The sequence below is a fragment of the Gigantopelta aegis genome, chromosome 14 (genome assembly GCF_016097555.1).
Source record: "Gigantopelta aegis isolate Gae_Host chromosome 14, Gae_host_genome, whole genome shotgun sequence".
In the NCBI taxonomy this organism is placed as follows: Eukaryota; Metazoa; Mollusca; class Gastropoda; order Neomphalida; family Peltospiridae; genus Gigantopelta; species Gigantopelta aegis.
The window spans coordinates 344851-363440 of NC_054712.1; the positions used below are offsets into that span (position 1 = coordinate 344851).

Genomic DNA, 18590 nt, shown 5'->3' on the forward strand with positions numbered 1-18590 from the left:
CTACCGCCTGCACCCAAGTACCTGAGGTGAGCCCTCTACCGCCTGCGACCCAAGCACCTGAGGTGAGCCCTCTACCGCCTGCGACCCAAGCACCTGAGGTGAGCCCTCTACCGCCTGCGACCCAAGTACCTGAGGTGAGCCCTCTACCGCCTGCCCAAGTACCTGAGGTGAGCCCTCTACCGCCTGTAACCCAAGTACCTGAGGTGAGCCCTCTACCGCCTGCGACCCAAGTACCTGAGGTGAGCCCTCTACCGCCTGCGACCCAAGTACCTGAGGTGAGCCCTCTACCGCCTGCGACCCAAGTACCTGAGGTGAGCCTCTACCGCCTACCCAAGCCTGAGGTGAGCCCTCTACCGCCTGCAAAGTACCTGAGGTGAGCCCTCTACTCCCAAACACCTGAGGTGAGCCCTGCCGCCTGCAAAGTACCAAGTACCTGAGGTGAGCCCTCTACCGCCTGCGACCCAAGTACCTGAGGTGAGCCCCTCTACCCAAGCTGAGGTGAGCCCTCTACCGCCTGCGACCCAAGTACCTGAGGTGAGCCCTCTACCGCCTGCGACCCAAGAGGTACCTGAGGTGAGCCCTCTACCTACCTGCGACCCAAGTACCTGAGGTGAGCCCTGCGACTACCTGAGGTGAGCTGCGACCCAACCCAAACACCTGAGGTGAGCCCTCTACCGCCTGCGACCCAAGTACCTGAGGTGAGCCCTCTACCGCCTGCGACCCAAGTACCTGAGGTGAGCCCTCTACCGCCTGCGACCCAAGTACCTGAGGTGAGCCCTCTACCGCCTGCGACCCAAGTACCTGAGGTGAGCGCTGTACCTGCGACCCAAGCCTGCCTGACCCAAGTACCTGAGGTGAGCCCTCTACCGCCTGCGACCCAAGTACCTGAGGTGAGCCCTCTACCGCCTGCGACCCAAGTACCTGAGGTGAGCCCTCTACCGCCTGCGACCCAAGTACCTGAGGTGAGCCCTCTACCGCCTGCGACCCAAGTACCTGAGGTGAGCCCTCTACCGCCTGCGACCCAAGTACCTGAGGTGAGCCCTGCAACCCAAGTACCTGAGGTGAGCGCCCTGCGACCCAAGTACCTGAGGTGAGCCCTCTGCGACCCAAGTACCTGAGGTGAGCCTGCCTGCGACCCAAGTACCTGAGGTGAGCCCTCTACCGCCTGCGACCCAAGTACCTGAGGTGAGCCCTCTACCGCCTGTAACCCAAGTACCTGAGGTGAGCCCTCTACCGCCTGTAACCCAAGTACCTGAGGTGAGCCCTCTACCGCCTGCGACCCAAGTACCTGAGGTGAGCCCTCTACCGCCTGCGACCCAAGAGCCCTCTACCCCAAACACCTGAGGTGAGCCCTCTACCGCCTGCGACCCAAGCACCTGAGGTGAGCCTCTACCACCTGCGACCCAAGCACCTGAGGTGAGCCCTCTACCGCCTGCGACCCAAGCACCTGAGGTGAGCCTCTACCACCTGCGACCCAAGCACCTGAGGTGAGCCCTCTACCACCTGCCACCTGTAACCCAAATGCAACTGACCTGAGTGAGCCCTCTACCGCCTGCGAACCCAAGCACCTGAGGTGAGCCCTCTACCACCTGCGACCCAAGCACCTGAGGTGAGCCCTCTACCGCCTGCGACCCAAGCACCTGAGGTGAGCCCTCTACCGCCTGCGACCCAAGGCAACAATACACACTGATCTGATTACAGACACAAAGTGTGAAATGGCTTGGCTAGGTTTATTATCAGTTCACTTGACAAGCAACAATACACACTTATCTGATTACAGACACAAAGTGTGAAATGGCTTGGCTAGGTTTATTATCAGTTCACTTGACAAGCAACAATACACACTTATCTGATTACAGACACAAAGTGTGAAATGGCTTGGCTAGGTTTATTATCAGTTCACTTGACAAGCAACAAGACACACTTATCTGATTACAGACACAAAGTGTGAAATGGCTTGGCTAGGTTTATTATCAGTTCACTTGACAAGCCACAAGACACACTTACCGTATCTGATTACAGACACAAAGTGTGAAATGGCTTGGCTAGGTTTATTATCAGTTCACTTGACAAGCAACAATACACACTTATCTGATTACAGACACAAAGTGTGAAATGGTTTGGCTGGGTTTATTATCAGTTCACTTGACAAGCAACAATACACACTTATCCGATTACAGACACAAAGTGTGAAATGGCTTGGCTAGGTTTATTATCAGTTCACTTGACAAGCAACAATACACACTTATCTGATTACAGACACAAAGTGTGAAATGGCTTGGCTAGGTTTATTATCAGTTCACTTGACAAGCAACAAGACTGGAGGTTGCATTGTACTTAATAACAAAGTTCTAGGTCGAAGTTCGAGGTGCATCGCCTAACATTTATGGAGCTGTGGGTGTGATTGATAGTAACATGTGTCACTGATTATTTGTGCAAATACTATTATCCATTGGCAATAAGTATGTACATGTTTATTTGTTACTCGGGGGTTATGCAGTATACACCAAGGGTTGAAACTAGTGCAGGGTATCCCCCAAAATGGAAATGCAATTTTCTGCCCAAAACATGAGGGTTGGTAATAAAAAACATTAATTAAATCTCTTAAATGGTATGGGACTCCCCCCTCCATTGTGTTGCAAGTAGATGTGAGGTGCCACACTTTTTATTGCTGTACTACCTGAGGGTGTTCATATGCTACTTATATCACATTAACATTATCGGCAAGAGGAATTCATTTGGTTCACTGGAACCAGTTGTTGGAGAATGGACTGTTGCTGAAGCCTGCAGGTTCCATTAGACCAAATCAATATCTATTGCCGATAATGTTAACGTTTACTAATAAAACTGATATAAGCAGCGTTTCAACACACCCAGGAAGTACAGCAATAGAAAGTGTGGCACCTCACATCTAATCTAGCTGCAAGAAAATGGGGGGTCACGTATCATTTAAGAGATTTAATTTATATTTTTACTAGCAACCGTCATTTTTGCAGAAAATTGCAGTTCCATTTTTGGGGTTACCCCGCATTAGTTTCAACCTCTGGTATATACTGCATAACAACTGTATAACAAATAAAAGTGTATTTATTTATTGTCAATGGATAATAGTATTTGCAAAAATAATCAATGTCACATATTACTACCAATCACACCCACAGCTGCTTTTACTCCGTAAATATTTGACGGTGCACGTCGAACCTTGACACGGTACTCTCTTCTTTGGTACTATGCAACCTGCAACCGAAATATCAGTGTTACACTTAATGAGGTCAGAGGCTGAAACAGCACCCAGCCCTGACAAGTGACCAAGTTTGTTTGTGACATACAATACACACCAGTAGGTATCAGTTACCTACAAACAAGATATCACAAACCAAACCAAACACAATCCAAGTGAAACTTTACAGGACTGTTGGCGAGACTGAGAGGTGGTAGGTATGAAACACAGAGTGTAATAAACCCGTTACATGCACACCCGAATATGATATCTACATACACATGCTATTCACCTTTCAATCGACTAGAAATATCACTAATCAAAATGAAGAAAACAAAATGTTCCCTGAACAGGTTCCTGGTTTCTGATCAGTTTATCATAAACTTACCATCAGCCAGGTGATGCTGATCACATTGTTTAACATCAGCTTATCATAAACTTACCATCAGCCAGGTGATGCTGATCACATAGTTTAACATCAGCGTATCATAAACTTACCATCAGCCAAGTGATGCCGATCACATAGTTCAACATCAGCTTATCATAAACTTACCATCAGCCAGGTGATGCTGATCACACAGTTTAACACCAGCTTATCATAAACTTACCATCAGCCAGGTGATGCTGATCACATAGTTTAACATCAGCTTATCCGCACACATAAACTTACCATCAGCCAGGTGATGCTGATCACATAGTTTAACATCAGCTTATCATAAACTTACCATCAGCCAGGTGATGCTGATCACATAGTTTAACATCAGCTTATCCGCACACATAAACTAACCATCAGCCAGGTGATGCTGATCAGTTTAACATCAGCTTATCATAAACTTACCATCAGCCAGGTGATGCTGATTACACAGTTTAACATCAGCTTTTTATCCGCACACATAAACTAACCATCAGCCAGGTGATGCTACTCTGGCACTATCTGCACATTTTAAAACACAAATGGTCAGTTTTATTTTAATTTAGCAAAATGTCTTCATGATATTTTGTTAGAATTAAGTTACTGGATTTTTGAAGTTGTTAAAGTTGAATAATCTGTGAAATGTTCTGATCACCCAGGGCTAGGCCTGCTGGTCACAGATCACAGCAGTCTGTATTACCCACATGGTTTAAAATATCTCGATACATATCAAAGTTATTACATCCCTTCAGAACGACACATAGCAGTGTGTATTACCCACATGGTTTAAACTGTCTTGGTACATATCAAAGTTATTACATCCCTCCAGAACGACACATAGCAGTCTGTATTACCCACATGGTTTAAACTGTCTTGGTACATATCAAAGTTATTACATCCCTCCAGAACGACACATAGCAGTGTGTATTACCCACATGGTTTAAACTGTCTTGATACATATCAAAATTATTACATCCCTTCAGAACGACACATAGCAGTGTGTATTACCCACATGGTTTAAACTGTCTTGGTACATATCAAAGTTATTACATCCCTCCAGAACGACACATAGCAGTCTGTATTACCCACATGGTTTAAACTGTCTTGGTACATATCAAAGTTATTACATCCCTCCAGAACGACACATAGCAGTGTGTATTACCCACATGGTTTAAACTATCTTGGTACATATCAAAGTTATTACATCTCTCCAGAATGACACATGGCACACTACAACTTGATTATGGGTAATAAATAGGATATTAAACTGATTATGGGTAATAAATATGATATAAAGGTCGCTACCATTTTGTATCATGTTTATTATGTGCTTCATGAAATAATTTTCATTGTCACTCGCTAAAGCTTGTGACAATTAAAAATGATTTCACTTGAGATATAAATACGATACAAAATGAAAGTTCAATACCCCCACCGCCCCTAAAACAATTTAAAATATGATCTTATTATTATAGTTTTTTCTTTATTAATAAGTATGTTTCAAATTTAATAATAAAAGTACTGAGACAATATTTGTATGTTTATTGGAATGATTTCTTTTAATCATCGACTGGAAATTGTAACAATACAACGCACATCCTTCTGTCAACAGTACTGAATCAGACACAGCACACAACTTGATGTTCTGAAATGCAATTTTCTGCATCTTACAATTAAAATTCATCTCTGCTTTGAGATTTGCTACCAATAATATTTTTTATTCAGAATTACCCCCCCCTCCTCCCCCGTGTCTCTGAATGTGAGTAACTATCACTGATCGTCTGTATGTCCTAGCTGTGTGACAGTCTGTCACTGACGATCATCTGTATGTCCTAGCTGCGTGACAGTCTGTCACTGAAGATCGTCTGTATGTCCTAGCTGCGTGACAGTCTGTCACTGACGATCGTCTGTATGTCCTAGCTGCGTGACAGTCTGATCCTGACGATAGTCTGTATGTCCTAGCTGCGTGACAGTCTGATCCTGACGATCGTCTGTATGTCCTAGCTGCATGACAGTCTGTCACTGACGATCGTCTGTATGTCCTAGCTGCGTGACAGTCTGTTCCTGATGATCATCTGTATGTCCTAGCTGCGTGACAGTCTGTTCCTGACGATCGTCTGTATGTCCTAGCTGTGTGACAGTCTGTCACTGACGATTGTCTGTATGTCCTAGCTGCGTGACAGTCTGTTCCTGATGATCGTCTCGCTCAGATCCCAGAGTGTCGTGGCCAGCTTGCTGTCATGGGCTGCGTCCGAGGGCTTACACCGACAACAGTTGTTGAAGTACATCCCGCCCAAACCCTCGAGCTGCTGGGACGTCGCACAATACACTGTCGTCGCCGCGCCTTGTTGCTACAAAACACAAAAATATATATCTGAAACATGGGAGTGGCACTGTTCTCTGATGCCATAAATACAAAAATAAATGTGTAAAACATAGGTTTGTCACTGTCCTATGATGTAAGGTCAGACCAGTGTAAACACCATGGACTTGGTGACTTGGTGAAAGGTGTGACCAGTGTAAATACTCACCATGGGTTTGGTGAAAGATCTGACCAGTGTAAACACTCACCATGGACTTGGTGAAAGATCTGACCAGTGTAAACACTCACCATGGACTTGGTGAAAGGTGTGAGCAGTGTAACACTCATCACGGACTTGGTGAAAGGTGTGAGCAGTGTAACACTCACCATGGACTTGGTGAAAGGTGTGAGCAGTGTAACACTCACCATGGACTTGGTGAAAGGTGTGAGCAGTGTAACACTCACCATGGACTTGGTGAAAGGTGTGAGCAGTGTAACACTCACCATGGACTTGGTGAAAGATGTGAGCAGTGTAATACTCACCATGGACTTGGTGAAAGGTGTGAGCAGTGTAACACTCATCACAGACTTGGTGAAAGGTCTGACAAGTGTAAACACTCACCTTGGACTTGGTGAAAGATGTGAGCAGTGTAGTACTCACCATGGACTTGGTGAAAGGTGTGAGCAGTGTAATCACTGATCATGGACTTAGTGAAAGGTGTGACCAGCGTAAATACTCACCATGGACTTGGTGAAAGGTGTGAGCAGTGTAACACTCACCATGGACTTGGTGAAAGGTGTGAGCAGTGTAACACTCACCATGGACTTGGTGAAAGGTCTGACCAGCGTAAATACTCACCATGGACTTGGTGAAAGGTGTGAGCAGTGTAACACTCACCATGGACTTGGTGAAAGGTGTGAGCAGTGTAACACTCACCATGGACTTGGTGAAAGGTGTGACCAGCGTAAATACTCACCATGGACTTGGTGAAAGGTGTGAGCAGTGTAATACTCACCATGGACTTGGTGAAAGGTGTGAGCAGTGTAACACTCACCATGGACTTGGTGAAAGGTGTGAGCAGTGTAACACTCACCATGGACTTGGTGAAAGGTCTGACCAGCGTAAATACTCACCATGGACTTGGTGAAAGGTGTGAGCAGTGTAACACTCACCATGGACTTGGTGAAAGGTGTGACCAGCGTAAATACTCACCATGGACTTGGTGAAAGGTCTGACCAGCGTAAATACTCACCATGGACTTGGTGAAAGGTGTGAGCAGTGTAACACTCACCATGGACTTGGTGAAAGGTGTGAGCAGTGTAACACTCACCATGGACTTGGTGAAAGGTGTGACCAGCGTAAATACTCACCATGGACTTGGTGAAAGGTGTGAGCAGTGTAACACTCACCATGGACTTGGTGAAAGGTGTGAGCAGTGTAACACTCACCATGGACTTGGTGAAAGGTGTGAGCAGTGTAACACTCACCATGGACTTGGTGAAAGATGTGAGCAGTGTAACACTCACCATGGACTTGGTGAAAGGTCTGACCAGCGTAAAGAGAAGCCGATACAGCCACCAGTTGCGGCTGATGTTGGAGCTCATCATGTTTCCGGGGTGGAGAGAGTTGGCCGTGACCCCGCGCGTGCCGAGGCGCGTGTGCAGCTCGTTGGAGAAGAGCACGTTGCACAGTTTGGACAGGTTGTACGCCCTCAGGTCGCTGTGCTTCCCCGCAGACGGAGACAGCTTCGTCTCACACAGGTTGTCCACGCTCAGATCTGTGAACCTGAAACAACAGGAATGAATGAATGAATGAATGAACAAATGTTTAACGACACCCCAGCACGAAAAATACATCGGCTATTGGGTGTCAAACTATGGTAATATAAACAAATAAAGTGATGATCAACATCACTAAAAAAATTCAAGATTTAAATAAAAACAGTGTAAAGAACTGTGCAAAAATACAAATATCACAGATAGATACTGACTTTTACTCAAAATTTCAATTTTTTTTTTTTTTTTTAACTTTTTTATTAGCCCAGAAATGTCGATAGAGTCAGGGATGGGGCCCTGAATCACTATGTTACAGATAATGTTGAACATAAATAACATTAAATATATATATAATACATGATGAGTATTGTTAGACTAAATATGTTCAGATTGAGGGAGGGAGAAATAGAAGTGAGAGAGAGAGAGAGAGAGAGAGAGAGAGAGAGAGAGAGAGAGAGAGAGAGAGAGAGAGAGAGAGAGAGAGAGAGAGAGAGAGAGAGAGAGAGAGAGAGAGAGAGAGAGAGAGAGAGAGAGAGAGAGAGAGAGAGAGAGAGCGAGAGAGGGAGAGAGGGAAAGAAAGAAGAGAGAGAGAGAGAGAGAGAGAGAGAGAGAGAGAGCGAGAGAGCGAGAGAGTGAGAGAGAGAGAGATAAAGTAGAACAGGACAGCAAGACAGTTTTAAGATTAAAAAAGCATACATGCACATACACACATACACCAGCACGCAACATAGATTGATAACAAATGTATACATGTGATTAGTTTCCTATCAGTTGTATTATAGTTTGTTAATGTTCTGTGATACTGTGGGAAGTAGATGTTTTATTAAATTACTATATATTACATCTGTTGCTGGAGACGAGAGGATCTAAATAATAATAATAATAATAGTACAAAAATTATTATATCAAAGAGCCCGCTACATTGCAAGATGCTTCCGACCAACAAAATATTTCCACGATCAAACCCACACATCAGACATACCCTCCCACCCAGAACATCAGTGTCCGTATATCCAACGCGCTCCTGGTCGTCCCAATATTAGTCAGAAGCCCAAACTGGACCCTGTCTTCAAATAATTTCGTACGTACGAAAAAATAATATTTTAGGAAATAAAATGAAATTTATCTAGTACAAATATTAGAACAACCAGAAACACGTCAATATACAGCCACTAATACCCTACGCAGAAAAATATATCCGATATGCAATAATAATCGCTAAAAAGTCCCCGCTAGTCGATAGCATCCTAAACACTGCAGCAAACTCAGGAACGTCCCTTTAAATATGTTCAACTAATGAATGATACAGCGACCACTTGGTAAACAAACTCAGGAACGTCCTTTAAATATGTTCAACTAATGAATGATACCACGACCATGCACTTAGTAAAAAAACTCAGGAACATCCCTTTAAATATGTTCAACTAATGAATGATACAGCGACCACTTGGTAAAAAAACTCAGGAACGTCCCTTTAAATATGTTCAACTAATGAATGATACAGCGACCACTTGGTAAAAAAACTCAGGAACGTCCCTTTAAATATGTTCAACTAATGAATGATACAGCGACCATGCACTTAGTAAAAAAACTCAGGAACATCCCTTTAAATATGTTCAACTAATGAATGATACAGCGACCACTTGGTAAACAAACTCAGGAACGTCCCTTTAAATATGTTCAACTAATGAATGATACAGCGACCACTTGGTAAAAAAATGGTTAAGACTATTCTTACTAAACTCAGGAACGTCCCTTTAAATATGTTAAACTAATGAATGATACAGCGACCACTTGGTAAAAAAACTCAGGAACGTCCCTTTAAATATGTTCAACTAATGAATGATACAGCGACCACTTGGTAAAAAAATGTTAAGACTATTCTTACTAAACTCAGGAACGTCCCTTTAAATATGTTCAACTAATGAATGATACAGCGACCACTTGGTAAAAAAATGTTAAGACTATTCTTACTAAACTCAGGAACGTCCCTTTAAATATGTTCAACTAATGAATGATACAGCGACCACTTGGTAAAAAAAACTCAGGAACGTCCCTTTAAATATGTTCAACTAATGAATGATACAGCGACCACTTGGTAAAAAAATGGTTAAGACTATTCTTACTAAACTCAGGAACGTCCCTTTAAATATGTTCAACTAATGAATGATACAGCGACCACATGGTAAAAAAACTCAGGAACGTCCCTTTAAATATGTTCAACTAATGAATGATACAGCGACCACTTGGTAAAAAAATGGTTAAGACTATTCTTACTAAACTCAGGAACATCCCTTTAAATATGTTCAACTAATGAATGATACAGCGACCACATGGTAAAAAAACTCAGGAACGTCCCTTTAAATATGTTCAACTAATGAATGATACAGCGACCACTTGGTAAAAAAATGGTTAAGACTATTCTTACTAAACTCAGGAACGTCCCTTTAAATATGTTCAACTAATGAATGATACAGCGACCACTTGGTAAAAAAATGGTTAAGACTATTCTTACTAAACTCAGGAACGTCCCTTTAAATATGTTCAACTAATGAATGATACAGCGACCACTTGGTAAAAAAATGTTAAGACTATTCTTACTAAAATATAAATGTTTTTCTATAGAGTATCTTTGTTTAATTTCTTTTTTAAAATGAATGATATTTAACTTAACCTTTTGCACTTTACATTTATATATGAAATACTTGGCTAGAAGTAGCAAGAGATCAAAAATATTATCTGTGTTAATGTTGTCCTTAAATCCAAACATGACTAGTTCTCGAGACAGTTTTATGTTACATAAATGATTACAGTACTTCGATAACCAGTTTAAAAATGAATTCCAAAACGTTTTCACAAAGTTACATTCCAAAAAAAGATGTTCTATTGTTTCTTTATTTACATTACAAAAGGTAAATGTTTCAGTATCAATAGGTTTTAGCTTGAAGGCAAAAATATTTGTTGTTAGTATTCTGTGTAATATCCTATATTGGAACCATCTTAATTTTACTTCTTGTGTGGTGGGAAATGGTTTCAAATAAATAATGGGCCAGATAAGATCAGTACTAAAACGATTTTGTCATTTTGCCATAGCAGTATTTGGTACGTCTGAATATGTTAATGTGTAATAGTATAATTTTGATCCTTTTTTAATGGAACAAAGTTTTCTTTGGACAGGCGAATTATCTAAAGTAATATTTATCTCTACCTTACTAATTTTAGTTTTTTTAAGGTATACCTTGAGTGAATTAATGGCTCCCTGATAATCTAAAAAAGACACATGTAAGTCATAAATATAATTAAATTCAGTTAATGTAAAGAATTCTCCACGATCAATAACTAGGTCGCATGTTTTAGAAACATCGATTTTTATATGACAATTATAGAAGATTGGTTCTGATAAAAAATCTTTAAAGTCTGTTACCTTATTAGTTGTAGAGAAATATATCACAAAAAGCCCCAATACAAAATTTCAATTGTATCTGGAAGAAAACAATGGGATTTGTGCTGTATTGGCCATTCTCAAAGAGAATGTTACACTCCTACATCACGGGGAGGTTACAGCACGCGCAGGGGTAAACAACAGGAAGAAACCAATGTGTATTTAGGAACGGAAAGAAGGAAGAAAGCAACGTTTGTTTAGGAACGAAACGAAGGAAGAAAGCAATGTCTGTTTAGGAATGGAAAGAAGGAAGAAAGCAATGTTTGTTCAGGAATGGAAAGAAGGAAGAAAGCAATGTTTGTTTAGGAATGGAAAGAAGGAAGAAACCAATGTTTGTTCAGGAACGGAAAGAAGGAAGAAAGCAATGTTTGTTTAGAAATGAAAAGAAGGAAGAAAGCAATGTTTGTTTAGGAATGGAAAGAAGGAAGAAAGCAATGTTTGTTCAGGAATAGAAAGAAGGAAGAAAGCAATGTTTGTTTAGGAATGGAAAGAAGGAAAAAAGTAATGTGTGTTTAGGAACGGAAAGAAGAAAGCAATGTTTGCTTAGGAATGGAAAGAAGAAAGCAATGTCTGTTTAGGAACGGAAAGAAGAAAGCAATGTTTGCTTAGGAACGGAAAGAAGGAAGAAAGCAATGTTTGATTAGGAATGGAAAGAAGGAAGAAAGCAATGTTTGTTTAGGAATGGAAAGAAGGAAGAAAGTAATGTTTGTTTAGGAACGGAAAGAAGGAAGAAAGCAATGTTTGTTTAGGAACGGAAAGAAAGAAAAAAGTAATGTTTGTTTAGGAATGGAATGTTGTCCACACTTGGTTCATATTAAAACTCCAAGGAGTTCAGTGATATAAATTAGAATTCATTATGGGCAATAAATAGGATATTAAACTCGCTACCATTTCTTATCATGTTTACGTCCCTCGAGAAATAATTTTCATTGTCAATGGCTCAAACTCAGATGTGAAATTGAAAAGAAATTAAGTTCCTTGGGCAGTGACATGGTATTTCTATTTTAATAACAGTGACCGTATTCCATTCCTCTTTCCTTTTGATCCTTACTCCTTTTGATTTCTTTCATTCTTCTTTTCCTAATTTTAATGTTGAACTCAGAGCATTTAACTTGCCATATTATAGATATTCAACAATATTGTATTATGTTAATAATATATATCACGATATTATTATTACCAATTCCATATAATGTATATGTGATGATATTTCGACATTGTAAGGTCATGATCTCAAGGCACCCCAACCTTGGCATGGCCATATTGCTCTGGGGACAATAATTTTTTTAATTTTTTTAATAATAATGACAATAATAATAAAAGTGACCTTATGTACCTCAATATTTGTCTACTGCTGTTCAGTGTACACACAGTTCACTGACTGCGATACATTGCTCTGTACCTGCGAGATTCACTGGACAAAATAATAATGATAATAATAATAAGAGTGACCTTATGTACCCCAATATTTGTCTACTGCTGTTCAGTGTACACAGTTTACTGACTGCGATACATTCATGGCTGTTAACAAAAGTAAAATGTTGTGACTGAAATTTCAAGGTACAGGGCATTGCCCTGGTTGGGGGTTTAGATGGCGGATGTCAGTGTCATGATTATATCACCGTTCAAAATGGTAGTGTTTTACATGACAATTGTAGTCCACTTTAAACATGTATTTCTCCCAACCCAAAACTCGCACGTGCTGTTCGTCACATGGTGTGACATCGGGTACGGCCATTACTTCAAAGGGAGTGAGTAGCACATTTAAATTAGGGGGGGGGGGGGGGGGGGGGGGGGGGTCACTTAATTTACTACTACTTTAGTAACATGTTTTTTTAGGGGGGTTTAATTACAAAAACGTACCAAACATGATTTTAATTTTTTTTTAAATAATAATAAAATATCTGGAAAATAAGTACGAAACATATGTACACACCTTTTTACAAAATAAGATCGTCTGCTTAAAATAGCACAGCAAAAAGTCAATACTTTTACTTTCTACGTCCGTAAATAGCGGATTGGACGTGTTGCGATAGATCCCAAATATGTGTTAACGCAAATGGATGGATTAAAACAAAAAGTTATATTCTTCTACCAAAAATATATTATATCAGACAATGTGGCATTATTACTAAAAACTACGATACAACAGACTGTATCAAAACAGGATACACCTAATTTGCATATCCAGGTCAGAGTTGTTCATCACGTGTTCATAATCGATCGGAAAACCAAAACGAAACTTTTTCAATGTCATTTAAAAAAAAAAAAATACAATTAGCTAAATTTGTTAAAATTTTTATGAGTTCAAGTGTCCACGATAAGAGCAACTTTGGGAATCTTTATTGGGAAACTGTTGGGTTGAAGGGTCTAATTGGGGAAAAGTTTGATATTGGATTGGGAATTTACGTTAGGGGAATGGGGCCGTTCACCGGCCCCAAAATGTATAGTAGTTTATACCCTAGGATGGGTCCCTAAAGGGGGTCAGTGGGGCAAAGAAAACGTCCGAAGCAATCGGGTTGACATTACGGAAACCGAAAACGGCCGAAGTGATTCTCATTTAAAAAAAAAAAAAAAAAAAAACCTGACTGAAAAAATTATTTCCACAATTTCTCTGACGACGGAAATCCGTCTCACGACGGACAGTTAACAGCCATGTACATTGCTCTGTACCTGCGAGATTCACTGGACAAAATAATGATGATAATAATAATAAGAGTGACCTTATGTACCCCAATATTTGTCTACTGCTGTTCAGTGTACACACAGTTAACTGACTGCGATACATTGCTCTGTACCTGCGAGATTCACTGGACAAAATAATGATGATAATAATAATAAGAGTGACCTTATGTACCCCAATATTTGTCTACTGCTGTTCAGTGTACACACAGTTCACTGACTGCGATACATTGCTCTGTACCTGCGAGATTCAATGGACAAAATAATAACAAATATTACTCAGTGTATACACAGAGTGGGATATTGCCCAGTGGTAAAGGGTGTATACTACCAAATGAAATCCCATAGACGACAATAGTAACATATGTGGCTAAAACTCCTACCTGCAGTGTATTAATCGACATAAACGCAACAGATATAAATACTACCACCCCTCACACTTAAAGTGAATCGGAAAAAATTGGGGGTCAAGTTGCTCGTTTCTGAGATAACGGGTAGCATCTATGACTACCCTAGTTCCACACAAAATTTGAGTACTTTTTTTTAACAGGTACCCCATACATGCTTCAAGCACAAGGCTACTTGACACATTGGTACTAGATGAAATAAAATTGCATATTTTTTTTACCCAGATGAAACTATTATTTTTACAACCAACACACTCACATTTATAACCAATCACAGGACTTGTGGTGTTCACTTGTCTATCAAAAGTTGGGTGCACCTCGCACTTTGACCCAGCCGGAATTTATTTGGTTTAGTACTACCTATAGTGCTGCTTTGATGCATGTCGGTCGAGGATTGGGCTATTTGCCATTCTAGCCAGTGTGCCATGACTGGTATATCAAAGACCGTAGCCTGTGCTATTCTGTTTGTGGGATTGTGCATATAATAGATCACTTTCTAGTAATGGAAAAATGTAGGCCTAGTGGGTTTCCTCTCCAAAATTATATGTAAAAAATTACAAAATGACATCTAATAGCCGATGATTAATAAATCAATGTGCTCTACTGGTGTCGTAAAATAAAACAAACACCTTTTTGGGGGCGTCTACCTTGTTTGTTGCCTGTGACATATCGCCTGTACCTGTGACACTCACTGGACACTACAAGTTGTTTTTTTTCACTCAATATCTATCCTGTTTGATACCTGTGACATATTGCCCGTACCTGTGACACTCACTGGATATTACAAGTTATTTTTTTACTCAATATCTACCCTGTTTGATACCTGTGACATATTGCCCGTACCTGTGACACTCACTGGATATTACAAGTTATTTTTTTACTCAATATCTACCCTGTTTGTTGCCTGTGACATATTGCCCGTACCTGTGCGACTCACTGGACACGACGACGACCCTGGCCGGAGCGGACGCCAGCAGGACATCCTCCAGGAGACTGGTCAGGTAGAAGTGCGACAGGTGGTTCACCTGGAAGGTCATCTCAAGGTCATCTTCGGTCAGGGTGTGCGGCAGTCCGAAAACGGCAGCATTCAGAATGAGCATGTGAAGAGGCCTGGCAAGAGAAACAAGCATTCAGTTCAAGAAAAAAAACTCTGGCAAAACTTGGTAAATTGCCACGAAAGTAAAAACTTTATCTGTAACAGTACATGATAAATCTATATACAAAATCTTCAGGCATTAAAATTAAAGAAAATAGATTTTCATATCTCATAAGTGAATAATGAGTTTCACGTAACACTGGTCAAATTTTACTGAAACAATGTTTAAAAATCACCTGTGATCAAAACCATATAAAATAATATGACACTAGCACAGAATTACCTGAAAGTCTGGCCTTTAATTGAGTTTGAGCAGATAAAATAATACAACACTAGCACAGAATTACTTGAAAGTCTGGCCTTTAATTGAGTTTGAGTAGATAAAATAATATGACACTAGCACAGAATTACCTGAAAGTCTGAAGCCAATTTCACTAAACATTGTAAATTTACGTTTACGTGTAAACTCAATTTCATGAAGCCAGTCGTAGAAATACTACTGACTTACTTTGCACGTAAATCTACGTCTGTTTTCTATTGCAACTCTTTTAGCAGAAATTTGACATCTAAAGCCGATTATTACTAAATCAATGTCTGTTTTCTATTGCAACTCTTTTAGCAGAAATTTGACATCTAAAGCCGATTATTACTAAATCAATGTCTGTTTTCTATTGCAACTCTTTTAGCAGAAATTTGACATCTAAAGCCGATTATTACTAAATCAATGTCTGTTTTCTATTGCAACTCTTTTAGCAGAAATTTGACATCTAAAGCCGATTATTACTAAATCAATGTCTGTTTTCTATTGCAACTCTTTTAGCAGAAATTTGACATCTAAAGCCGATTATTACTAAATCAATGTCTGTTTTCTATTGCAACTCTTTTAGCAGAAATTTGACATCTAAAGCCGATTATTACTAAATCTACGTCTGTTTTCTATGGCAACTCTTTTAGCAGAAATTTGACATCTAAAGCCGATTATTACTAAATCAATGTCTGTTTTCTATTGCAACTCTTTTAGCAGAAATTTGACATCTAAAGCCGATTATTACTAAATCAATGTCTGTTTTCTATTGCAACTCTTTTAGCAGAAATTTGACATCTAAAGCCGATTATTACTAAATCAATGTCTGTTTTCTATTGCAACTCTTTTAGCAGAAATTTGACATCTAAAGCCGATTATTACTAAATCTACGTCTGTTTTCTATGGCAACTCTTTTAGCAGAAATTTGACATCTAAAGCCGATTATTACTAAATCAATGTCTGTTTTCTATTGCAACTCTTTTAGCAGAAATTTGACATCTAAAGCCGATTATTACTAAATCAATGTCTGTTTTCTATTGCAACTCTTTTAGCAGAAATTTGACATCTAAAGCCGATTATTACTAAATCAATGTCTGTTTTCTATTGCAACTCTTTTAGCAGAAATTTGACATCTAAAGCCGATTATTACTAAATCAATGTCTGTTTTCTATTGCAACTCTTTTAGCAGAAATTTGACATCTAAAGCCGATTATTACTAAATCAATGTCTGTTTTCTATTGCAACTCTTTTAGCAGAAATTTGACATCTAAAGCCGATTATTACTAAATCAATGTCTGTTTTCTATTGCAACTCTTTTAGCAGAAATTTGACATCTAAAGCCGATTATTACTAAATCAATGTCTGTTTTCTATTGCAACTCTTTTAGCAGAAATTTGACATCTAAAGCCGATTATTACTAAATCAATGTCTGTTTTCTATTGCAACTCTTTTAGCAGAAATTTGACATCTAAAGCCGATTATTACTAAATCAATGTCTGTTTTCTATTGCAACTCTTTTAGCAGAAATTTGACATTTAAAGCCGATTATTACTAAATCAATGTCTGTTTTCTATTGCAACTCTTTTAGCAGAAATTTGACATCTAAAGCCGATTATTACTAAATCAATGTCTGTTTTCTATTGCAACTCTTTTAGCAGAAATTTGACATCTAAAGCCGATTATTACTAAATCAATGTCTGTTTTCTATTGCAACTCTTTTAGCAGAAATTTGACATCTAAAGCCGATTATTACTAAATCAATGTCTGTTTTCTATTGCAACTCTTTTAGCAGAAATTTGACATCTAAAGCCGATTATTACTAAATCAATGTCTGTTTTCTATTGCAACTCTTTTAGCAGAAATTTGACATCTAAAGCCGATTATTACTAAATCAATGTGCTCTAGTAATGCTGTTAAACAAAACAAGTTTATAACTTTTAAAAGAAAGAACAAATTAACTTGATAAAGTTTAGAAACCACCGCTTCTGATATACCAACACATGGTTGAACTGTACCAAATAAAATCCTATAAGCGACAATGTTAACATATGTAGTTAAAAACACTATTTATCCTATAACTTACCCATGATATCCATGTCATAATATAAACCCATGTGATAATTTACTTTATTAACCCGGTTAATAATGGTATGCAAATCTGCAAGTTCTCTAGGTAATTTGTTGCTGTGGATGGATGAATATAAAAATACATCGGCTACTGGGTGTCAAACTGTTATAAAGGGAAAACTAAAGTGATGAGCAACATGAATATAAAAATACATCGGCTATTGGGTGTCAAACTGTTATAAAGGGAAAACTAAAGTGATGAGCAACATGAATATAAAAATACATCGGCTATTGGGTGTCAAACTGTGGTAAAGGGAAAACTAAAGTGATGAGCAACATGAATATAAAAATACATTGGCTACTGGGTGTCAAACTGTGATAAAGGGAAAACTAAAGTGATGAGCAACATGAATATAAAAATACATCGGCTATTGGGTGTCAAACTGTGGTAAAGGGAAAACTAAAGTGATGAGCAACATGAATATAAAAATACATTGGCTATTGGGTGTCAAACTGTGGTAAAGGGAAAACTAAAGTGATGAGCAACATGAATATAAAAATACATCGACTATTGGGTGTCAAACTGTGGTAAAGGGAAAACTAAAGTGATGAGCAACATGAATATAAAAATACATTGGCTACTGGGTGTCAAACTGTGATAAAGGGAAAACTAAAGTGATGAGCAACATGAATATAAAAATACATCGGCTACTAGGTGTCAAACTGTGGTAAAGGGAAAACTAAAGTGATGAGCAACATGAATATAAAAATACATCGGCTATTGGGTGTCAAACTGTGATAAAGGGAAAACTAAAGTGATGAGCAACATGAATATAAAAATTCAACAGTTAAATAAAAACACAGTGCAACGTCATGAATGTG

General features: G+C 39.3%; 2 protein-coding genes across 2 annotated transcripts in view; both read right to left on the bottom strand.

Annotated features, from left to right (window-relative positions):
* On the bottom strand, positions 1-3981 carry LOC121388336 (collagen alpha-2(IX) chain-like). The gene is made up of 5 exons (XM_041519635.1): positions 3946-3981; positions 3829-3906; positions 1533-1691; positions 628-1041; positions 1-357 (listed from the first exon to the last, which is right to left on the bottom strand). Exons 1-5 carry the CDS (start codon positions 3979-3981, stop codon positions 1-3), a joined length of 1044 nt encoding a protein of 347 aa, XP_041375569.1.
* Positions 3982-5160: 1179 nt separating this feature from the next.
* LOC121388337 (WW domain-containing oxidoreductase-like) overlaps positions 5161-18590 on the bottom strand; it is a 55840-nt gene continuing 42410 nt past the window's right edge. Inside the window, exons 6-8 of the mRNA XM_041519636.1 lie at positions 15166-15351; positions 7462-7720; positions 5161-5983 (exon numbers count right to left, since the gene is read on the bottom strand). Of these exons, the coding sequence (XP_041375570.1) occupies positions 5801-5983; positions 7462-7720; positions 15166-15351 (628 nt within the window). The 3' untranslated portion in view covers positions 5161-5800. The remainder of the gene's footprint in view (positions 5984-7461; positions 7721-15165; positions 15352-18590) is intronic.

Coding starts and splice junctions, on each gene's coding strand:
- LOC121388336 (XM_041519635.1), bottom strand. CDS start 3,981: ATGTTAAACTATGTGATCAGCATCACCTGGCTGATG. Junction 3,907..3,945: donor TCAGCATCACCTGGCTGATG/GTAAGTTTATGA, acceptor CTATGTGATCAG/CATCACCTGGCTGATGGTAA. Junction 358..627: donor TGGGTCGCAGCTCACCTCAG/GTAGTCGCAGGG, acceptor GGTACTTTGCAG/GCGGTAGAGGGCTCACCTCA.